The following is a 25,583-nucleotide window of genomic DNA, read 5'->3' as shown; positions in this document are numbered from 1 at the left end:
ACTTCATAAATAAAACAGGCAAATACATCACTGTCAAGCCCTACTTATGTGACGAGGCATTCGGAAAATAATTGACTCCAGTACGTTTGAGAGATGCTGATGAAACGGAATTAGCATTTTCATTTCTTATCTGTGTAAAATTTAAATGCATGTCATTATACAGGAGGAACGCAATTACGGGCCGGAGCAAGAGTTCCCCTAAACCTCTATTTCACTCCGGCAACGCAAGTCAAGACTTAATACGCTTGTGTACAACGCAGGCCATCTCTGAAGGCATCAGACTGAGGGACGAGGGATTCACGTTGTCCTTTGATGGATTATCCATCTGTCACATCAGCCACCCACAGGAAGCTGAAGGACGGGGAAAAAATGCATAAAAGTGCTCGATTCCTATTCTAGCTTCTGCAGAATAAGCATCACCATTAGCTTGGTCCATGATGATCACCTTCGCAACATGGCCTCCGACGTGAATTTCTTGAAAATGCCGCTAATCTCCATTGAAAATGGACCCAGCATCACCCCCTCCCCCCCCACCGCCCCAGAAGAAGCCCCCACCCCATGACCCACAGATGCTTCTCCTTTCATCAGAAAAAGTGCAAATTGCGCAAAGATAAAAAGCATGTTAAGGATGCGCCCACGAGGCCTCTCGTAGATCCGCGGGCTTTAAGCCAAGCCGGCCTTTTGATGCCGTCCCAAGGCAAACGGGCTGAGTGCCCCTTGACCAATTAAGTTATGCAAAGCCCGAGGCATCTCCCGGGAAACTACGGGGTCACGGAGTTCTGAATATGATTCTGAAGCCCTCGATTAACCATCCCAGATCTCCGTTTGAAGTGAGGCCACGATGCGGCCAGCGACGTGGCCGGTAAAGACTTACAAGCCCTTAGTGTAGCCTGGCTGCCATGAGGTTCCTAGGAAACAACTGTAAGCAGTATTAGCTGCAAATAAAACTACAAAGAGCTAGGTGTGTCTAGGTTAATGTACGGGATCCTGCGAGGGTCAAACCTCATAAAAGGCAAAAGGCAGATGTCTTGCCTAAAATGTAGATTCCAGATGTCTTTCCGTAAGACGGAGTTTAGAAAGATCAGCACTGCTAGTCCCCATGAGATGTGAGATTAAAAATAGTCTGCTACATGTTTGGGATGTAGGAACACAAGAAGGATCAGACCTTTCAGTCTGTTGCTAATGTAGTTTCCTTCTCCTCCTAAGGAACTATCAGCCCAAAATAGACGTGGGGACCACCGTAATACCACCACCCGCATCCATGTTAAATCACCTGTTTTGGTTCTGCCGGCCCGATTTAAGCAGTGCAGGGTACGTTTCGCTAATTCCTCCAGTCCTCTGCAGCCCCGATCCACACGGGCTGGTCATTCTGACACAGCTTCTTGTCTCCACGGTAACCACACCCCCACCCTCTCACCATTCGGCGAGTCCCACCCCACCTCTGCTTGCGCTTCCCTGGATGCAGGGCAGATCCGTTTTCCAAACACCCAGAAGGCAAGCTGAACTAGCAACCGGCAGCTTTATGGAATGTAATATAATCCCCATCTGTATCTGATCACAACTAGTTCAGATTAACTATTTATCAGCACAGAGCATATACTCAACGGAATAACAGACAGACAGACAAATAGAATCGAGATAATAGATTTATTACATTTTCTGTTACACTTAAGATGAAATTAAACAAAACATCAGCTGTGTGGCTTGAAGCGACGGAGGTTTCTTGGGAAAGACATCAACACCAGGGTAGTGACCACCTTGTGTGGGGGTATCGGGTCCTGGGTGGTCTCGGTCACATTTTATAACATCTTCCTCTTCTCAAACTCCTAAAATCAAAAATTTACAGGGGAAGGACAAGGATCTGCTTAGTCATTGTTAATGGTGAAGAAAAAGGTTCCAGAACGGCACCCCCCCCCCATTCCCCGACCCGATACCATTACCCGATTCCAAGCTTAACTGTGTCACCACGTAATGGGGGCTATAGGTAACGTTACTGGGAATGGTGGATTTCACTGTGCCGACGAAGTTACGCTATAGTCTGAAATTTCAATGAGAGGCCGATCCTTCATTCGAACGTTTTTCAGGCGTAAGAAGTCGCCTTCCACTCTCCCAGCCAACACTGTCTTTGACTGCCATCTATTGGAGGAACATGGGAACCACATTTTACTTGGCTGTGTGGAAGCAGGAGGGGCAAACACGGCGGGCCGTTTCGGGGGGTGTCGGAGGAGCAGGAACAGGTCCATGATGCCGCTAGACCATCGTTCCACAAGAAAACCTCTCGTCAGGCTGGAAGCACGAGCTAACGGCTCCTCGCAGCATCGCATGTATAAGCTGCCAGAACATAGGGCAGCACACACCAACATGCCATCAACTCCTCATTAGATCAACTCTTACAAACAAGGAGAGTTTGAGATATCGATCATTAAAGTTATCGTTGCGGACCATTGACACATTAATAACAGGGCAGAACGCCCCTACCACAAAGTTGGGGGGATGTAAACGGCACCCTGGGGTAGCAACACAGGCAAAGGGAACATGTGGGTCGAAGCGACCCCAGAGGCATGTGGACAACCTGACCCTCTCCATTTGCCATAAGGAAGGTGTGCGAATGGCCAGAGATGTGAAATCACCAATCCAGCTGTTCATCATTTAATCGGCACATACGAATAAATCTACCACACTGCAGCAACAAACAGCACCCCCTACAGGATGGGAGTGGGAAGGACAATGTCGATTTTATCGTCACACCGAGATAAAGAGCCGATGTCTCCAGCTGCCGCCTGCCCTCCGCACACACCAATCTCTGCAGCTTACACCTTGAGTTACCGACGACCTTCTGCACCCCACTCATACGCTCAAGTGGTCAGCGAAGCACTCACCTTAAACATGGTGCTGCCCAGCTGAGCAGGGGACATGCTGACCACGACGCCGGCGGCCTGCAGGGCGGCAATCTTCTCCTTAGCTCCGCCCTTCCCACCGGCGATGATGGCACCGGCGTGACCCATCCTCCGTCCAGGGGGTGCTGTCAGGCCCGCGATGAAGGATACCACCGGCTTGGCCTTGTCACCCTGCAGCGGAAAAGACGGACCGAGGGGTTTGCAGAACGAAGGTAGAGCCAAAAACCACAGCAAAGTGCACCAACAGGAAGACTAATTAGTCATTTCAATGGCTACTTATTACCTTTGGTGACAAATGGGCGTATTTAACAACTAACATTTTCGGGAGGAAATTTCTCACAGATTCAGAGCCATTTATTTGTTGTGCAGAAAGAGGAAGTTGGATTTAAATTAGGCTTTAAAGTGCGGCACTGCCGATTCTTAAAAGGTCCGTCTGAGATACACCGGGTTTTGAATTCCTGAGCTCTAGCTAAACGCTGGCCAATTCATTCCCTAATAAATGTAGTATCCCTGTGTGAACATATTCTTAGATCCACCTAAGCAGTTAATGTAGCAACTAATTGAGTAAAGCAATTAATTCCTGTCCTCCCAGACAGCCACCTCAAATGAAGACTGAAATTAGCATTACAATGGTCGCCTATGTCCGCCCTCCATCCGAAGGAGATGTACTACTTTAATTACGGAAACAGAGACAGCCGGCGTACCCGACCATCCCATTCCGCTACCGCCGGAGGGCAGAATGATCATCCGGCTCTTTTGAAAACGGAAAACTTGCTTAAGGTGGCTCATTCATCTAAAGAGATCAAGACACCGAACTGCCAGACGACCACAGAGCTACGTTAGAGGCAGAAAATCCATCTGCAAACAGCGGAGTGCGAGTCAAATAAAGGCCTTGCCCATCAGATTACTCTCCCCTCCATCTTTGAGAGTAATTGACCTTTCTTTAAGCAGCTTGCCGTGGCTTTGGGGAATAGTAAGCACTTTGGTGGGGTAAAAAAAAAAATAAAAAAAATCACACCCAGGGTGTTAAACGGGGGGTGATGACTCTGGGGTTTTCATTTCCCCACCCTAATACTTCTGGCAAACAGAGAGAGCCCTTCTCATGGTTCCACATGCTGGGCGATAAGTGTGATGAGTCGAGCAAAGAGCCATTCACATTGTACGGACTTCTTACACCCCGCCTCTTGAACTCCGGTTGCTCTGTGGCACATCTCGTCTATCCCAGTAAATTTAGGACTTCTACACGGATTGATCTCATTGGCCAGCATCATGTTGATCGAAATGGGCCAATCGCAGACTGTTTTCCATCCGCGTTTCAGCGCCTTCGAGCAAATCGATTCACGACTTTCTGCCCGGTGCCAAAAGGCATTTTCCGTAGCCTCGCACAAGAGGAGGGATTTTCTTCACCACGAAACACTCATTTCGGGAAGCGATAAGAGGAATAAACGTTGTGATCCTTTAATCAAAAAAAGCAACAGCACTCTGGCACACCGTGTCATTCCGGTCGTTCCGCCAGCCAAACTCCCATCATTCCTGTCTCCAGCTAGGCGGAACAAAAAGTTCTCTCCTGTAATATGCATGGCTGAATAACTCCAGATTTATTGCTTTAGAAAATGGGTTCCTCTTCCCACTTTTGACAGCCCTGCTTCACCCGTCTCAGGTGAATTTAAGCACCCGAGTCCCATTCAGTATTAAAAAGCGTCGGCCTTAGGAATCCACCACCGACAGACTCCTGGGGGGGCACCGGCTTACGGAATTGTGCTCCTTCAGGTACTCGGCCGCGTTCTCCTCGGCATTGCCGCCGATCTCCCCAATCAGGATGATCCCCTCTGTCTTGGGGTCCTTCAGGAACACGTCCAGGCAATCGATGAAGTTCGTCCCGTTGAAGGGGTCGCCGCCGATTCCTGGCAACGGCATTAACAGAAATCACCCGACCGCTTTTTCTCAGTCAGCCGCCTAAAAAAAAAAAACACCCCAAACAAGGCACGGATCGCCAAGCTCCAGGAACGACCAGAACAGTCGCATAATCTCAGAGCACGTTCCCCCAAATTACCCAATGTTCTGCCATACTTACCGATGCAGAGGGACTGTCCCAGTCCGACCTGCGTGGTCTGGTGCACAGCTTCGTACGTCAGGGTGCCAGATCGGGACACGATTCCTGAAGGAAAGTCCATTAAGCCACACATGCGCCACCCGGTGGTGGTATATGCAAGCGCACTAGTTTACATTACATATGGTGTTCAATGGGCCATTACCACACTACAAACGACCGGCGTTATTGATGACCCCCTTACACAGGGTGTATCTCCCTTCCCGGGGACCCCAGTGAGGTGTGATCCCAGCTAACTACCACCGCTGCAATCACCCACAGACTGGCAGCCGCAGCAACACCTCACGTCGACTTTCGAACGAGGTGGAAATCGCACCTCAACACACCCCAAATGTAAAACTCGTACGAAGAGAGTCAGGATCGTCGCCTTGGGCCGAGGGGCTTTCAGAGTGACGGGTTGATGTATAGCATGGAAAAGCGACGGCGGGGAAATCTCACCGATCCTTCCTTTCTTATGAATATGACCGGGCATTATTCCGATCTTACATTCGCCGGGCTGTGGACAGAAGCAGCAGAGGGGGCATTTACTCCAATCAGCCAGGAACGAGGGTTAAAAACAAGCCGGACACGGCTTCCGGAGAGTCACTAGATGAGGCTCGTTGTTATATTGGCAGATGGGTGGGCGTGTGAATATGTGCGGGGAAGTGGGGGCTCACGTTGATGACGCCAGGGCAGTTGGGCCCGATGAGGCGGGTAGTGCTCTGCCGAAGGAGCCTGTGCTTCACCTTCACCATGTCCTGCTGCGGGATGCCCTCGGTGATGCACACCACCAGCGGCATCTCGGCGTCGGCCGCCTCCAAGATGGCCGCCGCCGCGAACGGGGGCGGCACGTAGATCACGGAGGCCTCCGCTCCGGTGGCCTGCTTCGCCTGGGGGCGTGGGGGCCGGTTAGTTTACACAAGAACTACCAACCTTATAAAACACAGATAGAAGAGGATGTGCCATTACCTCCTTCACGGAGTTAAAAACTGGCATGCCGAGGTGAGTCTTGCCCCCCTTGCCGGGGGAGACGCCCCCCACTAACCGGGTGCCATAGTCCAGCGATTGTTGGCTGTGAAATGTACCCTGGGGAAGGAGAAAGGGAGGGAGAGAGAGGCCTTTCATGAGGGTGACGGATTGAGCGGGCAACGGGGAGCTCTCCTCTGGCGCAGTGCTGCGCTGACCTTGAGATGTTATTACACACGGCAGCAGCCATGATGAGGAAGACCACGGTCGGCCATTAATCACTTGTGTGCAGCCCTGCGGCTGGCAGGTGGTAGGGGATGGGAGACGAGCTGGCCGGGGCAGGTGTGGCGGTACACACACAGACCACAGGGGGCGCCACTTACCAGACAATCAGATCGAACAGAAACAGAGCCTTGGCACCTCTGGAATATGCAATACATGCACTCGTGCATAGCAAACTCTACAAACTAGAGTGTAAGGCAGCTGGAAACACTGGAAATAATGCTGAATATGGCTGAAATAAGTGCAAATATAAACAGGACACATTATCTAACCTATTCAAAATATGTAAAACATTGTATAAGCATTCCTATGGTGAAGCATAGCAGTACACACACTAATCACAAATAGCATTGCGTTTAAATGCCTTTATTGTATTTGTCACGCTTCGTGTCACTGTGTCCCATTGCAACAGGGTGGTTCATTTTTTTTTCTTTAAAAAGTATAGAGTTTAGGTCACAGTTTATTAATAGATTGAATGTTCATTTCTAACCTTCCGCATCACAACTGCCTATGTTAATTATTAAAGATGGATGTCGAAACAATAGAGATAAGCAGTATGCAGAGTCAACTAACCCATGCGCAAATCAATGCGCTCTTGAAGGCAGCTGTAATTAGTGACCTGTTAATTGCAAATCAGCACTTTCCTCTTATAGATTATTTTTTTTTTGCCTTCAGCTGACAATCATCCGTCATTCTCTCCGTCCTGAGTGAATAAAAACACTGTCCCCTGTCCTCATACTTCAGTTTTTACACATCTAAAGTGTTTGCCTGACATGGTTAAGAACAAGAAAAAAGAAAAAAGTCATCTATAATGTTTCCTTCTTCATTCCTAAATTAAGTGCCTTTTGGAAACGCAAGGACTGATTGTACTAGGCTGTCATTACAGAAATGCAAGGGATCAAGCGATCAGAATCCTATCACATTGGACAGGGCTGACAACAGAAAATAGGCATCAGTCAGAATCTATTACACCTTCCCTTCTTCCTTGACCAAAGTAGAATTTAAGTTATTAGGAAACTGTTCAATCTCATTAAAAGGACCACTTATGTACTCAAGAATGAGGCATTACATGCAACACTTTTTTAGTAGCATAAACACAAGACAACTTCTTGCTTGATAGTACTGCAAGAGCCTAAAAACTTTAAAATAAGAATATAATTGTGTCAATAAATACAAATATTAAACAGTGATTTTCTGATTCTTGTACACACAAGACGAAGGAGCAGGGGAGTAAAACTTTTCTTCACATAAATTCCTCAAGTTACTAAGTCCCTAAAGAAAGAAATCCGGAAAAAATCTGAAATTAAGAAGGCAAGTGAGCACTTCAGTCAACAACAGCTCTGTAGCAATCATGAGTATTAAAGGGCGAACTGTGATAAACAGGAGTCTATTGCATTCTAAAGATGTAAGTCTGGAGAACAGAACCAGTTACACCAGTGCTGGGGATATGAATTAAGTAGCTTGCACTGGTCATTCGAACTTTGACCAGTAGGGGGTTTGCCAAATGTAGACAAAAACAACTGTGCATCTACAGTAAACACTGAGTAGAGACCTATCGGGGTCCAAGAAAGCATTTAAAGTATTAATACAAACCTGCTTCCCAGTAAAACCTTGGCATATAACTTTAGTGTCCTTATTGATGTAAAGGTGCTGCCGGGATGCACTGTAACAGTGTCTCACTCCATGCTGCTGTACTGCAAACAAGGAATAACAACAAAGTTTTAGTTTTACGCCTCAATATGTATAGGACTGTCTGCACAATAACAGCAGCCTTGATTTTTATATCACTTCAACCCCACGATAAACCAAAGTATGACATAAACCAATGCCTTAATCATTCAGCTGAGTCAGCTCTCCAAGCAACCCTAAACTAATACCTTTTCAATGCTTTTATCGTCTCAAAAAACCTGATTTCTAAATGACTGACACTGGAAAAACAAGAGCACCCTAGATAAACTTACTGAAAAGCATGGCTCGATTTGTAGGATTTTACAGAGACGATCACATGCCCTATGACTCTGTACCAAGATTTTTGTTTCCAAGAAAAAGAGTCCAAGGACTTAATAGTGATGTACACCGATGTATATGCAAACAGTTGGATTGAGCAGTCAGCCTGGATTGTAGGCAGGTAATTTCCACTAAATATGTGAAAGAAACAATGCCCGCAGCACACACTGCATTTCTTTCTAGGGCCGGATGATCTACATATATTGAACCTTTGAAGTACAGTATGTAAATTGCAGTTTTAACGTCTGCCTATTCAAGTTCCCAATTCCAGTTGCATGATCAATCCAAAAAGGACAGATGAATAACGTATCAATTTCACGCATAAGAACAAATACTCAACCCTTACTGCACAGTATAACGTTAAAGTGGGGCAAAGTTCGTGTCTGGCCTACGATCAGATACTGTATTTTGGGATCCTGTACTTTGCTACAGGTAGGGATCAAAGCAGCCGGCTCAGTAAAGAAAAGAATTGCACAGATACGACACAGGTGTATAAAACAAGCGCTAGCAGATTTTCATTTTTAAAAAGAGGCAGTGTACTTTAACAGCGAGCTGAGAAGGAATATAAGATAGACTCACAGAACAGCCGAGCGAACAACCTGCTGTGGGACATCTTCGGTCACTTACCAATGACACGGCGGCGGAAGGACCTTAAACGTCAGGCGGCGTGGCTGTCTAAAAAAATGCCTGACGGAAAAAGACGCGTAAACCCCGCTCTCTTCCTATTGGTTGACCTTTAGACTCAGATTCAGCTTGAAAACATTCCGCTGACACGTGAAACATTCGTTTAGAGAAACGTCTGAGAGTAAAGCTTAGTCGCAACACTAGCTGCAGTGCAGCCTACGCAGCTGACTCGTGGACAGATTTAAAATTTAACTTAAAATAGAAATTAGCTGGGGTTTCTGAGGGATTAGTTAGGAAAATCGACAAGGAATTTTCGCCAATTTTACAGTTACCCCTAAAGGTCCGTTCATTTCTTCTTCTTCACTGGAGTTTTAACCCTTTCAGGCTCAAATTGAGTTTTTGTTGCTAAAGGACAACCAAGACCTGCAGTGGTACTTTTGAGTAAAAAAAACTCATAAAATATGTATCTGGGGTAATAAGGTAGTTAGTTAGTTGCAAATCAGCAACGCCAGCCTTGAGAGGGTTAAACGGAACTCAGACCGAGAAGTGCATAGTGCCTCCTACTGAACGTACTGTAGAGACAGGTGTAAGTAGTAATAAGTCCGTGCGGCATTTTTGTTGCCATTGCAAACACGTGACAATCATACAACAGTCCCGCTGTCAGTGATCTCTCTTGCCTCCTAGTACAGTATGTGACATTTATAGTTGTACTTTCAAATTCCACACACAGTGTGGGCGAGGAGGGTGTGGGACAACATGGACACCCACGTCACCGCTGATCCCATCCTATTTATAGCCATTGTATTTATATTTGCATCTTGGAAGCTATCCTTTGAGTCAGCGTTTCATATTAAAGTGCAGCACGTGACTGCTGTGAACATAAAAAAGTTGAAACGTTTCTCATGTAAAGTAATGAGAACTGAATAGATTTTGATACCCAAACGGTACACAACGAACACAGCCAATATAACCGATTACTGTGGTTCGGTTATGTATAACGTATTAAAACTAGACGTCTGCTTTCTTGTCTATGCCCGAAAAAGACGTGCAATTATGTGTTGCCAAGAACAAATATTCGCTCTTTTGACCTTCCCATTGGAAATTCCCAGCGAGCTATATTTATCCAAACTGAACACTGCACTTCAAACAGGTCATCCTTCAGAATAACTTGTTAACCAGTAGTTCTTCGGGCAAAGGAGCAGTGACGATTCAAAGGAACGGCCATTATTTTCAACCGTATATGTAAATTATAGTTAGTCTTAAATACTGAAAAGCAATCCTAATTATAGTGCTAAACGCATTTTTATGTTTTGAAACATTTTAGAGCGGGAAAATGCGCAAATGGACGTCTTAAATCATATCTTGACATGAAATAACCCTCCCAATCGCGTCCAGTGAGAACTTTCAAACTACCGACGTGACGTCAACCCATTCTGACCAATTAGATGACACCAGCTCTCTCAATACCCATTGGCTGCCTGCCGCTTTGTCACGTGAAAGAGACGCCATTATTCACCAACCATTTACGTCACGTCGTTAATTTCCGCAGAAGTATTACGGCCTTCAGTTACGCTACCGAGACAACGCAAAGTCCGTAATAGGGCCACCCCAGGAAATATGCCCACTGCAACGAATTAAAAGCTGTTCGCATGTTCAGTTCAAGATGGTGCTAGAAAGCATAGCGAGGATCATAAAGCACCAGCTTCCAGCCTACCTCAAAAAACTGCCGCTGCCTGAAACTATCGGAGGCTTTGCGCGTTTAACGGGTATGTTCATTGCATTTCATGTTATTGCCAACTAGGAAAAAATCATAGGCGAGTTACAATGCACTGTTATCTACCCGCTCTCAGCTGAACAAATTGAATAACTTTCTTGATTTGTGTCTTTTTATTCCAGATCAGAAACATTCGTTATTATAAAGGTCGTTTTTAAATGCAATAATTTCCTTGAAATATGCCAGTGCATTGGGGGCTCTAAGGTAGAGCCAGCGTTATTTGCAAAAAAGACAGTCATTATTATACTTGGTGTGTTCTACAAAGTGAAACATTTTGCAGAACCGGTTTTCTTTTCTCTCCTGATTGGGAGTACCTTGTTACATTTCATTAGCTTATATTAGAAAGACATAAAAAAAAAAGTTTAGAAATGTCCCACCACCTATAGGTCACACATCAGAGCTTTAAGTTCTTTAAAATGGTTTAGAGGAAGCAGCACACATCATTGCATTGGTATAGATTAAGGTTATGATGGTGGGCTACGTGCGTCTTTTAAAGGTTATGTTGTTTGATAAATAACGTAGCTCTTAGACGCTCTGAGTCAGGACCAGCGCTGTTTGACTCAGAGTTTACAGTGATGACAGCCTTATGAGGATTCTGTCGATTACTGCAAGCTAGACCTATAAGGGGGGTGCCAGTGTGTTATTGGGTTGCAATCCTAAGTGATGCAGCTGGACAGTTAACTAAGCGCATGGTGAAATGGATTTCATCCGATACTGCCTGCTTTATTTGGATACACTCTATAGAGACATATACCATGTTTTACGTTATTAATATTGTTATGGGTTCCTAATCACACATGCTTGAAACAGTGCTGACGGCAGAGGGACCTGTCTGTTCTTCAGTCTGTTTTGGTAGTAAGCCTTGCATGATGGTGGTAACACTCAAGTTGCACTTCATACTCACTATCTGCCAGTTGTTTGTCAGCCTGGGTCCGTTTTCGGGTGACCGGTCGTTTGCAGATGTAGTGCAATCTCAGCGATTCCCTCAAAGGCTGCACTACATTTATCTCCGTTGAGGTATATAATTGTGCAACAGCATGATCCTGCAGTTTTTACATTATGAGAAATTGTCATTGTTTCGTGTACCCGTCCCGAATTACCACATTTTCATTCTGTGAGAATAGGATCTGACATTTTGCAGAACTAACAGACTGAGTGTTGATGAAAGGTAGCAAGTCACTAGTATTACTGATAACCCCAAAAACTGTTTTGGTGGTTTTTAAAACATTTCTGACTCCTGTAGCTTTCCTGAACATTGCAGGAGTCACACAGCATACAATGTATTGCCTCTCTTTAGGCGGTCTGAAGTGAAACTGAGACAATTTATGTTTAATTGAAGTGACTCTGCCCACAGCGTTTTTGAAAATGGGCAGCGAGAGCAGATTAGGGTTTGGTGCGAAGGGTGGGTCACGCCTGAACGACTGGTGTGAAGTTTGTCCTCTGAGTGAATTTGACTTGTGCAGCCCTGGTAACTCGGGGTCTGCATAAAAACTCCCAGGCTGTCATGAAAGACTTTGTACTTCCTCGCACTTTTGACATGGAGCCGCCTAAGAATCTCCTCTCGTGGTTTTCAGTGTTTATCGTGCTATCGCTGAGCCCCTTCTCCCTGAACACGCTTCCCCAGACCTTTAGCATAGGCTAATTACTGACCACTTTGCCAACAAAAGTGTCTCGAACCCGGACGCTCACTACCTGCCTACTTTCAGTTTCAGAGTGGCTGCGATTGCTCCCCGTCCTGGGAATCCTGGCCTTGCTGGGCTACCTCACCATACGGCCCTTCCTACCCAAGAAGAGGAAGCAGAAAGACAGTCTGATCAACCTGAAGATCCAGAAGGAGAACCCCAAGGTGGTCAATGAGATTGACATTGAAGACCTGAAAAGCCCGAGTGCTTGTTACTGCCGCTGCTGGCGCTCTAAGACGGTAAGAGGCTGTGGGTCGGACCTCAGAACATACAGGGAAAGGTAACAGCGAGCTAAATGAGCTCTGCCTGATTTCCAGCTTTTCCACGGTATTCCCATTCAGTCTTGGAAATGGGGCTTGGCTAGTCAGTCACATTCATTAATTACCATTTGTTTTGTGAGAAACTAGAGCGTGAGGGTCTGACATGTTGGGCTCCCCAGAGTGCTGTTAGTCATCCTCCATTGGCTGTTCGAGACACGTTGCTTGTTTCCTGTTCCAGTTTCCCGTCTGCGACAAATCTCACATAAAACACAACGAGCTGACCGGCGACAACGTGGGCCCCCTCATACTGAAGAAGAAAATTCTATAATCCACGCTGCCGAGTGGAGAGGCGGTGCAGCCGTAAACCCCGCGTCCTAGTGGGAGGTACTTGTAGTTCTTGCAACCTTTAGGGAGGGGCCAAGTTTTCCATTTCCTGTTTTTTTTTTTCTTGCTAGATTAAATACATATACAGCATGTGCATTTAGACTTGTACAATATTGTGCAGAGATAAAAAAAAAACCTCAGAAAAGGAAGTATGTCCTTAACTACTCAGAAATGCTCTTATTTAAACGGCAGCATTGACTTTTGCTTTTATTTACTGTTAAATGAGAACGGGTGCACCCCGTACGCATGAGGATGCTGTTACGGCCTCCACTCTCACCCGCCTGTATTGCCACTGTAACTGGAACCTGCTTTCCATCTGATTTGTATTCCAAAACACCAGGGCTTGAGAGTTGCGGCCTGGAGATACGGAATTGGCATCTAATCGAGGCCATGGACGTCTCGAACCAAAACACTTATGGATCAACCGGGGGATGCTAAGCTGAATTTGCGCTACTCCGCGTTTGTGTGATCCTGAGTCGGTCTTTACTCTAACCCATTTGATTTTTATTTGCACCGGAATTATATTGGATATTTTTTTTTCTGTGTGTGTGTGTGTTTTATTTCCAGTAAGTTCTGTATCTTGGTTATACATTGGGACCACATTTGGTAGAAAAGGAGTAGATGTATCATAATTCTTAGTTTGTAGTCTGTTCAGGGGGCTTTCCGCTGTCGAGCTGAATTTGGCTGCCCTGTTTTTCGTGTTTTCCTTCATTCCGTCTCCCTCCTTCCGCGTGGAACGCTGGATCTCACACTTTACTAATACGCGACGGAAATGCCACCGGTGACCGAGCCGTCTGCTTTCAGCGGGAATTCCGCGGCGTTGGTCACCATCCTGCAGCCCCCGCGCTCAATCTTCTTCTCATGTGTCCCTGAGAGAAATAAATCTCCAGCTTCGGTTTTTAAAGTGTCTGTTTTTCTTACTACATTTTAAAAACAAACGATACAATGAAGAATATGTACATGAGCTGACTTGTCCTCGTACCTTTGAAGGGGATTATTCCTAATAAAAAAAATTGCACCACTTTAGGGAAAGGTGTGCTTCAAAAGAGCACGATTCGATTACAGTAACGTTTAAGCGAAGCTTTTTTTTTTTTTGATCATTCATTCCTTTTATATCATCACACAAAAAATTATGTACTCAAATGTTTCTCACAGAACCATTTAGTGATCAGAATAATGCGCCTCAGCTTATCGGTATGTGTAGAACATGTGACCTTTATCTGTGAGAGCCTAGCAGAAGGTCACGGTGATGTTGCATTAACTGTTACTGTCATTCCTACATTAGTGCTGGGCTATGTTTTTGCTGTGATGTGTGTGGGGGGGGGGTCCCTTGTTTGTCATCCTGGCTTTCAGAGCCAGGGGTCATGCCCCCCCGCCCCATTCTGTTTGTGCCCAACGTGTCACGTTAATCGTGCTTTGAGGTATTTTCACATGCGAGTGCGTCGCCGCTGGAGAGTTGACCACACACAGCCTGTGTGTGGGATGGTCTGACTAAGCGTGTGACTAAGCGATTCGGTGAATAAATAATGTTCTGTTACAAAAAAAACATATTTTAGCCCTGCTAAAAGTTAAAATATGACCAAAACGAGGGAGAGAAACCAGTACAAACAGCATCCAGGGTGTCAGGATATACACCTAAAAATAAAAGCCATAGTTTCACTGAAAAATTATTTTATCTGTTAAAAAATATAAACAACTTTTCAGATATGGGTAAAACCCTGCTCTCTAAAATGGGTGGATCCTCCACATCTGGAGGGTTGTGGGGGTGGTCTACCGGGCAGGATTTCTCAGTTAGATGGGTTACCGTAAGCTAGAAGTCATTACTGGCCAATAGGAGTGCTCCTTACTTGAACTCAGCAAGAAAACATGCCAACTGTAAGGACTGTCCAATAGGAGTGTCACTTACCTCTCCTCTTATTGGACAGTTTTTATGTTTGACATTCTTATTGGACAGTCCTTATATTTGGCTTGTTTTCTGGCTAAAGACGACATCCTGCTTTGTGGCGTACCCCACAGGTCTGTAGTTGATGTCGTAGCTCATGGGTGGAGTGAAGTGGAATAAGGGGGAGGAGTCACTGCCTTGTACGCATGTGACTATCCTGCATAATTACCAGCAGCTTTAGAAGTAATTTGTACAACGACAATGTTATTTATGTTGCATTCATGGACCTGATAGTTATGAGGGATAGGGGCTGACCGTAACTATGCCGATGGCTGTGTGTGTCTGTCACACCGTCCATCCTAAACCTTGCCGATGGCCCAGTCCTCTTTCCAGGCAAACACATTTGGTTAATCTAACAGGAAGTTTCCTGGTGATCTGTAAACCCAGCTGGCCCACAAGGCTGCCATTGTCCCAGGCGCCACTCTGCCAGCCTGCGGATGCAAATTGTACCCCCGCCATTCTCAGAAAGCCCGTCCAGAGGCGTTCATATCGCACATGCTAATATCGGCTCGCAAAACAAACCGGGGGGGGGGGGGGGGGGGGTGTTTACAGGCGTCGCCACGGGAGGTTTGCGGGAGGGGGCTGGTTAATTTCCAAAAATAAACGCTATGTTTTCAAGCCGTGCCTTTTTTTATCACCCACGATGTTTTCATGTTCTGATCAGAAGTGAAGACAGGGAGGCCAGCGAACGTTAGCAAACGACATAGCAAGCAGTTCACAAACATGGTGTCGTGTTGGTGATATTTTCCTGTTAATCGTGTGTAATCTGCTCCATGGTCATCAAAAGGTTTTGAGCTCGTGGCCTTGAACCCGAAGCCAATGAACAGAACCTTCAGGAGCCTATAATCGGGCAGAGGGAATTAAGTGAAAGGCTGCGGGTTGCAGTCCTAGGATGGAGGGTTTATTGTTTCTGGAGTCCCATTCTAAAAGTCACTTTGGGGCCGCAGTGTAGTGATGGTTTGTGGCCAACAGGGGGCCCCCAAACCAGCTTTTTCCTTAGCAGTCAAACCACGACGTCTCGCCTACAGCAGCTGGATCCAGTGTCTTATTTCTGGCTCTTTCAGTCCAAAGAGCAAAGGCTACAAGATGTCCCAAGTCCGGCTCATTACATCCTCCACACAGACGAGGGTGGGGGGGGGGGGGGCACAGGACTGGGGGAGGGGACATGTATTCCTAAGCGACCGTGGACGTCTGGCTCAGTGCGGGGCTGACGTCAGCAAACTGACATGTTATTGTTCATTTTAAAGACGCTGGCGAGTGGGAGGATTTTGCCTCCAGGCAAAAAGTATTTCAACATCAGGAAGACCCCCATTTCCGACCCGGGACAGGGCACGGTTAAGAAAATAGACATTTAGATCTGAATGTGAGGGGGTCCTGCTGTTGTACCCTTATGAAACCTAACTTTTCAGTAAATATAAAGCCATCTGTGAATAATGCAGTGAAGCCATCAGCTAAAGACAACTTCTCATTTTCGATTAAGTACAGTTCACAGTGTGAACTGCGCCCAGAAACGCCACAATCAGGCGCACTTGGTATGGGGGAGGGGCTGACTTTTGACTCCGCCCAGCCCCCGTCCCAGTCAGGGAGGGCAGCAGCATCCTGCAGAGGGCACCAGAGCTGAGGGAGCTGACCACTGCGCTGCCGAAAATGGCAAGAATGCAGGCCGGCGACCAGGAAGGGGGAGGGTCAAACGCACGCAGGCAGACCTGCTGCTCCTTAGAGCTCGGCATTTAAATATGTGCAGTGCTGAGTGGTATCTCACAGCATGTAGGACATATGAAGGGGTAAATGAATGGATGAGAGCATGAATGAATGACATCACTGGGGGTGTGGCCCACAGCAGTGGAGTGAGGGCCTGCTTACCTGATCTTCACTGGGGAAAAATCAGAGGATGATGCCCTGGAGGCACAACCAAAGGCCACGCCTCCTATCACCTCCAGCCCCTACCCCACTGATATCCTGGCTGAAACTGCCCACTGTGGCCCTATCAAATCTGGCCTCCTAATCATGAGCACAGGCGCGGTGGCCAAGTGGTAAGGCGTCGGTCTCGTAAACCGAAGATCGTGGGTTCGAACCCCATCCGTGCCTTTATGTGGGTGGCTTAATACACTTGTAATTAAAAGACTGTTGGTTCAAATCCCCAACCAGCAAGGCACCACTGAGGTACTCTGAGTAAGGTTCCATAATGTCACATATGGGTTAAATGGCAGAGGACACATTTTGTTGCTGTGGTGTGTCAACAATGACCACTGATCACCTAATTCTAAATTTCCACTATCTAATGTGAATTTTCTGCTGCCCCTTCCCCACTGGGTGGGTGGGGGCTACACAGTGTTGGGAAGTGGCTCCTCTTTGGTTCTGTAAAGCACTTAGGGGTGTCTTTAAAAGCACTGTGTAAATGCAAGTCATGGGTTCCTTATATACTTTACTTTAAAAGTATATATATATACATATATATATAATAAAAAATAATAATAACTAGCTATACTTTTTGGAATATGCTTATTTTTTTATCACAAAAGTCTTAGAGCAAGTCTTAGAGTGCCGACGCAAAACGAGGCAGATGCATTCATTCTGTGTCTAACCTCCAAATAATTGCACACGGTCTGGTTGAGCCTTATGCCCCCTGTAAAGTTTTCCTCCCATTCACTTCCGCATTTCACCACTAGGGGGAGATGACGGTGGATGTACAATGTAACGGATGATTTACAGATTCTGGCTTTATCAGAATCGTCTCGAAAATAGTGTTTTTTGTATGGGCTCAGATTTGCCCAGTACATCTCTATTTTCTCTTCAATAAGGCCACACGCAACTCCCTCTAGGCACCCTGACACCTAACCTGTTCAACCTGTCGCCCTATTCTCTTAGTTTCAACGTGAATAAACGTGAACCCCACACAAGCCAATTGTAGTCCTTTTTGTACCCAAACAGGTTCTACTCAGGTGACTCCGAACCACCCAAACTCAATTTCAGTTATCGGCTGCTCCAGTTGTGTCATCTATTGTAATCTATTATAACCACCTATTATATTTAACAGCAGTTCCATGTTATGGAGGCGGGCTTTCCCCCAGCCCCGCCCATTTCCAGGAGCAGTCTGTGCCAGCGGCAAAGGCCACCCCCAACTTGAACCTTGAGTCAAGAGCGTGGGGGTGGAGGGACTCACCCCAGGACGAAGATGATCCTCTCCATCAGTGACTGACGCATTAATCACGAGCAGCGAGTCCCACCTCAAACGCGATTTAGTAAAAGCAAGCGCGTTAGAAAAATTTACGGTAAATCAGCACTGGAACAGGGAATTGCAAGTAAAAACTCATGCATTTTATAGTGACAAGATTTAATGGTTTATGCAACCTGTTCTCGGGAAAATACGAGCAACAAAACGCGCGTGCTATCGTTGAGTCCCCTACTAACGATATGCATGCTTGTCATACTGTAGGTTTACGTACTGCAATACGCCTACACCGAATTATTTTTAAGGGTTCATTGTAAATGCTGCCACCACCTTTTTCCTGATTTCACTGGGGAGATCCAGACACACGAGAGAGTAATACAGAAGGTGTTTTTTTTATTAATACATTTAGCTGAGAGCTACAGTCTTCTACAGCCTTCCAAAATCAACGGGAGATTATGTGTTATTAATCATGGCAGTGGGTCCCACAACCAGTACGGGTACAATTAACACAGCGGACTAATTTCATTGGCTAGGAAAAAGCCTACGTACTCCGTGTTAAAAGTTATCCCCCGTACTCTCGCTTCCCGCCCTCTACACACGCTGGCACAGCTCTGTTAAAATAAATAAAATTATCAACTCGCATTCACAGAAAGACCCTCCCCCCCCGCGTCTGTCTCTTTTTAAAACCAAACCCCCGCCCCTCTTCAGGTGCAACATCAGTTCCCACGGAGTAATGACTCTGAGCGCCGCTCACTATAATACATTTCTAATCCCTTTACTAATTACAATAGTGATCCCAAGCCTATACAGCAGGCTATACGCTGGTGACAGCTCCTCTCGCGTCTTGGTTTTTGAGTACCCTAAATATAATTTTACCCTGTAATCCACTTTTAATTTCAAGTCCAATTAAAATCCATTATTAGGAAATAATACTTTATTGAAGATAGGAGAAGCTTCTAAACATCTTTGGTTTTGCTCATGAATGCAATTAGGTTTTTTACTTAATTATGCATTACTCGTTTGTAGCCCTTGGACAATTAACTACGACAAATTGTGCAATATATTTATAATAATTTCATAATTATGTTTGTTTAAAAAATCAGTGAAGAAATATAAATTATTAACGCAAATATGTCATTTAGATTTTAGCGTGAGTAATCTTGGTAAAATTAACATCACGTTTGCAAATCCACGCGATCATCTCACGTTATTAATCAGGAGATCTGCATATACCGTGCATGTGGGACAGGGTTGGGAGACGCTGTTTTTACCAGTTTAGCTAGATAACTGATATACTGAGTACTCTGACAATATCTGGGGCCATTCTTCTGCTGTCACCGTATCTGTAGCCACGATTTTTAAAATGTCGAGGTCCAAGTGTGAGCCTTGTCTGTCATCTTGAGTATGTATCCAGCCCCGTACCGATACAGTCCGCATCGATCTCACCATATTACTTTTTAATTGCAAGATCGACAGAAAATGGATACAGGTGATTGTTTTCTGTAAAAGCTAAAAGCTTAATATTCTACACTCTTATATAGCGCCTTTAAATACTAAATGTATAGCCTACATGCTATCAATATAACAAACGCCATCAAATTGTCTACTTGCTGTACAATAATTATTAAATCCTAAGTCAACTGCGACACGTGCTTCTAACTAAAACTTTTTTTATGTTCGTTTTTTCAGTCCCCTAAAAAACGCAAACATCAACGTAAATATGCCAATAGAAAGACGGGGCAGGTAGACCGACAAAAAAAAATCGAAATTAAGGTCAAGATTGCCAGATCCTGGCAAAATATCCAGCCCTTTCCGTTCTCTTTCTTTTTTAGGTCTGCAGGTTTCATCATGTAAGTAGGATGGAAAAAAACCATTACATCCCCAAGGACTTAATATTTAGTATGCAATACGCAGAATAAAGGCAAAAGCATTAGGCATTCTTATTTATAAAAGCATAAAATGACCACGGTAATTATTCTGATTGATGTTTATGTCCAGTGAACAATTAGCCTTTTCCTTGACATGCCCTGGCTTATTAGGAATATTTAAAATATTTATAGGGTGCTCTGAGCGTTTTGAGTAAACACGATACATTAACGGTCTAATTTAGACTATATCTAGACGGTAGAAGTTTCACATGAACTGCATGGTATTCTGCTCACTGAAAAGTCCCCAACGCGGCCCAAGGGGCAGAAACAGCATCCTTTCCAACAACAGATGTTTCTTTTGTAGCAGCAGACTACAGCTCCAGCTGTTTCGCAGGCAAAGATATAAATATGATGCTTCTTTAACCTGCGCAGCCCCAGAAGCTTAATTTTCTCTCCTAGGGTTTAAATCCCAATTAAAAAGCAATTAAATAAATCATGGAAAATTGGCTGGCGACAAGCTCATAATTCCGTAGTTCAGTCATTCCAGGGAACACCTCTGCACATCTGCCGATGCTTTCACACGCCCGCGTAGATTAAAAATGGCCCCCCAGAAACCCAGCATCGGCCAAGCTTTGTTGGCTCTGACCAAAAGATCGATTACATTTCACAGTAAAGTCCCTTTTAAATCTCACATGAACAAAACAAGGGCTTAGATACCTTTTATTAAGCAGTTTACATTTCCGGTAAATTAAGGGAGAACATGTTCCAACAGAAAACACACTTCTGGAAAATTCATTCGAATCAAATGTTCAAGTTCATTACAGTCCGTTTGGTGATCATATGAGAACATCCAGCTCAACAAATATTGGTCCATGGAAATAATCTGCTTTTTTGACTGTGATTGTTTTATTCCAAAATCAAATGTTGAGTTTAACATTTTATGTTAGTGCACCAGAGGTGCTAATGCACTGTTAGCATGTCAGACTAGTTCACCCCCAGATCAGGGCATGTCCACAACGAATCCATCACATGCTCCATCCTCCATCGATGATCTGCTCCGTCCCAGTGATGAAAGCAGACTGAAGGAGGAAGCATCCATCTCGTAACCAGACCTCATACTGATATGCATCGCAAAAGCACTCACCAGATCAGGTCATAAGTGTGTTTGATCTGCTCTTTAACCCCCCCCAGGTGTAAGATCACATGGTTCACTCCGGTGTGGGAGCCACACCCACCTCGTCGGCGGCCAGGTACACACAGAGGTGCGCCACCTCCTCAGCTGTACACATCCTGCCCATCTTCTGCCGGGCCAGGAAGTCTCTCATGGCCTGAGGACGCATGGAACGCAGCCCAGGGAACTGGGTCAGGACTTGGGTTCGAGTTGTCTGGCTGTAACCCTCAACAGACAGCTGAACAGATGACTCTGACCAATATCAGGACTTGTAGGCATTGCTAGGCCATGCTACACTACACTACAGTGCTGTTAAAGACGTAAGACTCCAGTAAGCCAATTACGCACTTTTTAACACATCATGGACTGAACCGTGTCAGACGTTTTAATGCCAAGAAGCCTAGTGATTGACTACAAAGTGACAGACCTGCTCAGGGTCCGGCCGGGCCTGGATCCTCTCTCTCAGTGACGGGGTATCTACAGTCCCTGTTGCCAACAAGGAAACATTTGTAAGTAGTGATATTTAGTCTTAAAGGCTTTTTAGAGCTCAAAAATACTACATTCAGCGATGATTTAAAAAGAACTGAATTAACAAGGAGAGTCCTGCTTTCTCAGTGTGAAATACATACTTCTGGGGGGAAAAAAATAGAGTTTACCAGGACAGATGCAATTACAGCGGATTCCTTGTTCGATGAAGTCGGCTGCCACTGATTTGGTGAGGCCGATGATAGCGGCCTTGGAGGTGCTATACGCGCACCTGTTCACCACGCCTGCAGAAGGGAAAGGGCCGTATTTTACCACGGTAAAGACATGGCTTCAGGATGTACAGTGCACAAGATCACTGCACACGGTCACTGATCGGTTTAGTCTAGCGAGTACCACTGGAGTCTCCGAACAGGGGATGGTTAACGCATCTGAAGATGGACAGAACTCACAGGCCTTCCAGAGTAACTTCCCTAGTTTTGTTTTACCCCAAAAACTCCAACCACGCAACTATTGACCAGCCCAGATAGGTTACGGCTAGTTAAATTAATCACTGTTCTGTTTACCGCGTGGCAAACTAACCAGAACTAAAGAGCCGCTCTCACCCTTTATGCTAGACGCAACAGACGCCATGTTGATGATATTCCCAGATTTCCGAGCCAGCATCTGCGTGGACAGACCAGTCAGAGAGGACGTAGGAATATCCGGCAGAGTAACTCAGGAGAATCTGTGCCTACATGGGTTTGTTAAGCAAACTGGACCTTAGGTAGAGTTTATCACTTATTAGCAGGTACTGAAATCAGTTTATATTTCTTTCACTGCGGATAGCTTACAGTTTACCCAGGAATAATGCTGGAAATGACCTCTCCCAAAATATGAGCCAAACATCATATTATAGGGACATGGGTCTTTTAGTGAAGTTCTACCTTGGGCAGGAAGACTTTTATCATCAGGTACATGCTGCGAACGTTGAGGTTCATGGTGAAATCCCAGTCCGCCTCTGCGCAGTCCAGGATGGACCCATGATGGACAAACCTGGAGGAGACGTCATTAAACGCCAACAGAGGGGACATGCTAGACAAGATGCCAGTCGGTCATGAGGCACAATGCAGGAGACACCTTGGATGGGATACAAAGTCTATCACAATTAAGAGATACCAGATAACCTAGCTGGGGTGGAGACTCAAAACCTGGTCTCCAGAGGTATGAGGTCACCGTGATCCTTTCTTCATGTAGTTTTACCTAATAAAGTGCTCACTAAGTGTTCATACAACACCTCACATGTTCTCCAACCCGTTTCAGCATGGTAACCATACCCAGCAACATTGAACAACACGTCAACGTGGTCAAACTCCTTAGCAAGAGCTTCAATCTGATCCCTCTTGGTTACATCAACAACCCTGGTCTTGATGCCTGTAGAACAACAAACGAGATTTCATAAATTGTCCAGACATTCAAGCAAGAACACATGATGCAGTTTGGATGTTGAATAGCTGGACCAACTTGTCCACAGTGTAAGTAAACTTTGAGGACTATTTAACGGAGACTAGGTAAAGAAAACCAAGACCCAGCGCATTAATGGACTGCAGCGCCATCAGACACTTCGCGATTTTCATTATTAATGTGGCACAATAACGTCCACTAGATGGCAGCACACACCCACACAATTAAACACCATAAGCAAATTCAGAGATCACCTGGGTAGCTGGCCAGTTCCTTCAGCTTTTCCTCGTTAATATCGGTGGCGGTGACCAGCGCGCCCTCCCTAGCAAAGGCCTGCGCATAAACAATAATCCTGTTACTGACAAATGGGGAAAAGCACAAAAGTTAAGACTTAATATGTGTTTAAATGCATGAAAATCTAATTTTCCCTCGGGCTGCTAATAAGTTTTATCTATCCATCGAATAAACACAGGTCAGGCAGGAATTCGTTTCCTTACGGGAAAAATTTCACTCTTTGCTCGTCCAGAATTAACAAGTAATATAATTACATTATACCGCGAAATGTCCTTTATTAGAACACTACCTGCTCAACCTGCATGAATCTAAACGTTTTCCTTTGCTTAGCGACACTCAAATCACGTGTGGGTCCCACGAGGACTGAGGGCCCCCTTCTGGCCACAGACCGTCACTACACTAGGTGAGGCGAGGGACCCCGAAAGGATTTTTTTTTTTAATGGGGCCCCAGAAACAACGAATCTGCCCCTGCTTAAAAGCATTTATTAATACTGAAAAAATGTGTATTACGCTTACTGCGCACGGTTAAATGCTGGTGTTAATGTTAACTGATAACGAGTGATGTTAAAGCTAAAACGATTTTTCCACAGCCATTATCAGCAATTACGATGCTACGATTTCAGCGTTTAAACACAATTAACTATACAATCTATAATTCTTATGAATGATAGAGATAGACGGACTATTATAGAGTGAATCAATTAACGTTACACACATAACTTCTTTTTCATTCCAAGTGAATCGGAAAACATCTGTCCCACGAGAAGGGATCGAGGGATGGGGGCTCAGGGGTAACTGCAGAAAGGCTCAGAGATACCGCTGCAATCACACGCTTTAACACAAAAGCCGTGGTTTGTAGCTTGAGAATTAGCGACCATTCACTGAATGCAATTGTCACACGGGTGAAACGGTGTAGTTTTTTTCAATCAATATATTCAATTACAGCCAAAAGTGGAGGCAAAGGTAATTACAAAACAAGCATTAAACGCGCCTGAAACTCTGCATCGCTGCAGTAACAGTGTCTGTTTCATTGTGGCAAATGTGAACAGCAATAGCAATACCTATTTTTTGTTACAATGACTGACATTCTATTTATTGCTCTATGCTGCACTGCTGCTTGTTTTTCACCGTCCCGATTTAACGAAGAGGCCCACTCGTGATAAGAAACCCTTAAACTTGACACAGTACGATGGCCGCAGCTCTTCCGATGCCCTGGGCGGCCGCCGACATCACGATGACTTTCCCTTCCAGCCGGCCCATCGCGCAGCGCGGGATCTGCTTAGCTGGGTGAAGCAAACTGCGACAACGACAACGATTTCATCACTTTCAGCCGTTCAGCAAAGTTTATTCATTTCTTGTCTGTGTGTTTCTTCTCAGATTTCTACATGTTCGTATTCAAGAGTGGGTGATGAGAGATCATCTCCAACATATTCATGATACATACACTATTCATGATATAAATACAATGAATTCTCCCATTGCTGTTAATTTCGTGTTAAAACGAAGCCCTCCCTCACAGCAGCCTGGCTATGGACTCTGTCCTTGTTACAGCTTCAGACTGACATGATCAGCAGCGTGATCCGTACACTAAACTGCACAGATTAACACTTACTGTAGGGGGAAAGTTAATAGTTAACAAGTTCATAAATTTTGCCGCTCGTGATATTTGTTTAGTGTAACTGAGCATTCGGAAATTTAAAGAACTTATGAAAGGATAGTCACGATGAAAACGTGAATATTTGATTTTACTTATAATGTAAATATTGAAACTGAGTACCCAGCGTCATTAATACTGTTTAAAACACTATTTAGTGTAGCGAAAACTAGGCTATTTGGCCAGAATGGTGAAAAAGATAACTGTTTAGTGTGAAGGCTACTCTCCGTAGAAAGTAAAATACTTAGGACTTCCAAATATGGACTAGCTGTCACGCATTTTATACTCATTCAAATAATATCTGATTCATATGATCAACACGCAAATCCCTATAGCCTAGTGGTCATTCAATGAAGTGAACCAAAGTGCAGGAACTTCAAAGTCATACGATCATCACCTTCTTTACGATATCAATAGGATCTGGTGTCCTGTACGTGTAAACAAACGGCCCGGCACAAAAGGCTCCAAATAAACAGCTTACCTCTGTCACACACACTCACATCCCCACGCTGCCGGATCCGCTTTAGGTGTCTGACTGCGGAAGGGAAACCTATCGCCCCTCCTCCGCTTCCTCCATCTGACCCGCCAAAT

General features: G+C 45.1%; 3 protein-coding genes and 1 non-coding gene across 6 annotated transcripts; 2 read left to right on the top strand and 2 right to left on the bottom strand.

Annotated features, from left to right (window-relative positions):
- Positions 1–1,633: 1,633 nt before the first annotated feature.
- On the bottom strand, positions 1,634–9,811 carry suclg1 (succinate-CoA ligase GDP/ADP-forming subunit alph). The gene is made up of 10 exons (XM_023799380.2): positions 9,395–9,811; positions 8,821–9,242; positions 7,828–7,928; positions 5,956–6,072; positions 5,664–5,876; positions 5,446–5,503; positions 4,972–5,055; positions 4,650–4,801; positions 2,880–3,068; positions 1,634–1,826 (listed from the first exon to the last, which is right to left on the bottom strand). Exons 2-10 carry the CDS (start codon positions 8,852–8,854, stop codon positions 1,800–1,802), a joined length of 975 nt encoding a protein of 324 aa, XP_023655148.1. The 5' UTR covers positions 8,855–9,242; positions 9,395–9,811; the 3' UTR covers positions 1,634–1,799.
- A 573-nt stretch (positions 9,812–10,384) lies between these two features.
- cisd2 (CDGSH iron sulfur domain 2) lies at positions 10,385–13,869 on the top strand. 2 transcript variants are annotated; one of them, XR_002836640.2, is made up of 4 exons: positions 10,385–10,631; positions 12,346–12,560; positions 12,820–12,965; positions 13,306–13,869. XR_002836640.2 is itself a non-coding variant. In XM_023799381.2 (3 exons), the coding sequence occupies exons 1-3, from the start codon at positions 10,529–10,531 to the stop codon at positions 12,907–12,909; spliced, it is 408 nt and encodes a 135-aa protein (XP_023655149.1). In that variant the 5' UTR covers positions 10,386–10,528; the 3' UTR covers positions 12,910–13,869. The 2 variants fall into 2 exon arrangements, 1 of the variants encoding a protein (XP_023655149.1); XM_023799381.2 differs by having other exon boundaries at positions 10,386–10,631; positions 12,820–13,869.
- Positions 13,870–16,923: 3,054 nt separating this feature from the next.
- On the top strand, positions 16,924–16,995 carry trnat-cgu (transfer RNA threonine (anticodon CGU)). Its single transcript has one exon. It is a non-coding gene; the product is annotated as a tRNA-Thr (tRNA).
- A 3,656-nt stretch (positions 16,996–20,651) lies between these two features.
- Positions 20,652–25,566, bottom strand: bdh2 (3-hydroxybutyrate dehydrogenase, type 2). 2 transcript variants are annotated; one of them, XM_023799142.2, is made up of 10 exons: positions 25,474–25,566; positions 24,527–24,635; positions 23,299–23,377; positions 22,918–23,014; positions 22,528–22,636; positions 22,207–22,267; positions 21,775–21,888; positions 21,546–21,604; positions 21,183–21,275; positions 20,652–21,026 (listed from the first exon to the last, which is right to left on the bottom strand). In XM_023799142.2, exons 2-10 carry the CDS (start codon positions 24,596–24,598, stop codon positions 20,973–20,975), a joined length of 738 nt encoding a protein of 245 aa, XP_023654910.1. In that variant the 5' UTR covers positions 24,599–24,635; positions 25,474–25,566; the 3' UTR covers positions 20,652–20,972. The 2 variants fall into 2 exon arrangements, with proteins under 2 accessions (XP_023654910.1, XP_023654911.1); XM_023799143.2 differs by lacking the exon at positions 25,474–25,566 and adding an exon at positions 25,390–25,469.
- Between the last annotated feature and the right edge of the window lie 17 nt (positions 25,567–25,583).

The sequence above is a fragment of the Paramormyrops kingsleyae genome, chromosome 25 (genome assembly GCF_048594095.1).
Source record: "Paramormyrops kingsleyae isolate MSU_618 chromosome 25, PKINGS_0.4, whole genome shotgun sequence".
NCBI lineage: Eukaryota > Metazoa > Chordata > Actinopteri > Osteoglossiformes > Mormyridae > Paramormyrops > Paramormyrops kingsleyae.
This window is presented reverse-complemented; position numbering and strand designations above follow the sequence as displayed.

Excerpts from the sequence above, each read along its gene's own strand:
- bdh2 (XM_023799142.2), bottom strand. The coding sequence starts at position 24,598 with ATGGGCCGGCTGGAAGGGAAAGTCATCGTGATGTCGGCGGCCGCCCAG. Across the intron at positions 22,637-22,917 it reads GTGTTGTTCAATGTTGCTGG|GTTTGTCCATCATGGGTCCA; the intron begins GTATGGTTACCA and ends CGTCTCCTCCAG. Across the intron at positions 21,889-22,206 it reads TGTTGCGTCTAGCATAAAGG|GCGTGGTGAACAGGTGCGCG; the intron begins GTGAGAGCGGCT and ends TCCCTTCTGCAG.
- cisd2 (XM_023799381.2), top strand. The coding sequence starts at position 10,529 with ATGGTGCTAGAAAGCATAGCGAGGATCATAAAGCACCAGCTTCCAGCC. Across the intron at positions 10,632-12,345 it reads AGGCTTTGCGCGTTTAACGG|TTTCAGAGTGGCTGCGATTG; the intron begins GTATGTTCATTG and ends GCCTACTTTCAG. Across the intron at positions 12,561-12,819 it reads GCTGCTGGCGCTCTAAGACG|TTTCCCGTCTGCGACAAATC; the intron begins GTAAGAGGCTGT and ends TTCCTGTTCCAG.
- suclg1 (XM_023799380.2), bottom strand. The coding sequence starts at position 8,854 with ATGTCCCACAGCAGGTTGTTCGCTCGGCTGTTCT. Across the intron at positions 7,929-8,820 it reads GTTGTTCGCTCGGCTGTTCT|TACAGCAGCATGGAGTGAGA; the intron begins GTGAGTCTATCT and ends CCTTGTTTGCAG. Across the intron at positions 5,056-5,445 it reads TCATAAGAAAGGAAGGATCG|GAATCGTGTCCCGATCTGGC; the intron begins GTGAGATTTCCC and ends ACTTTCCTTCAG.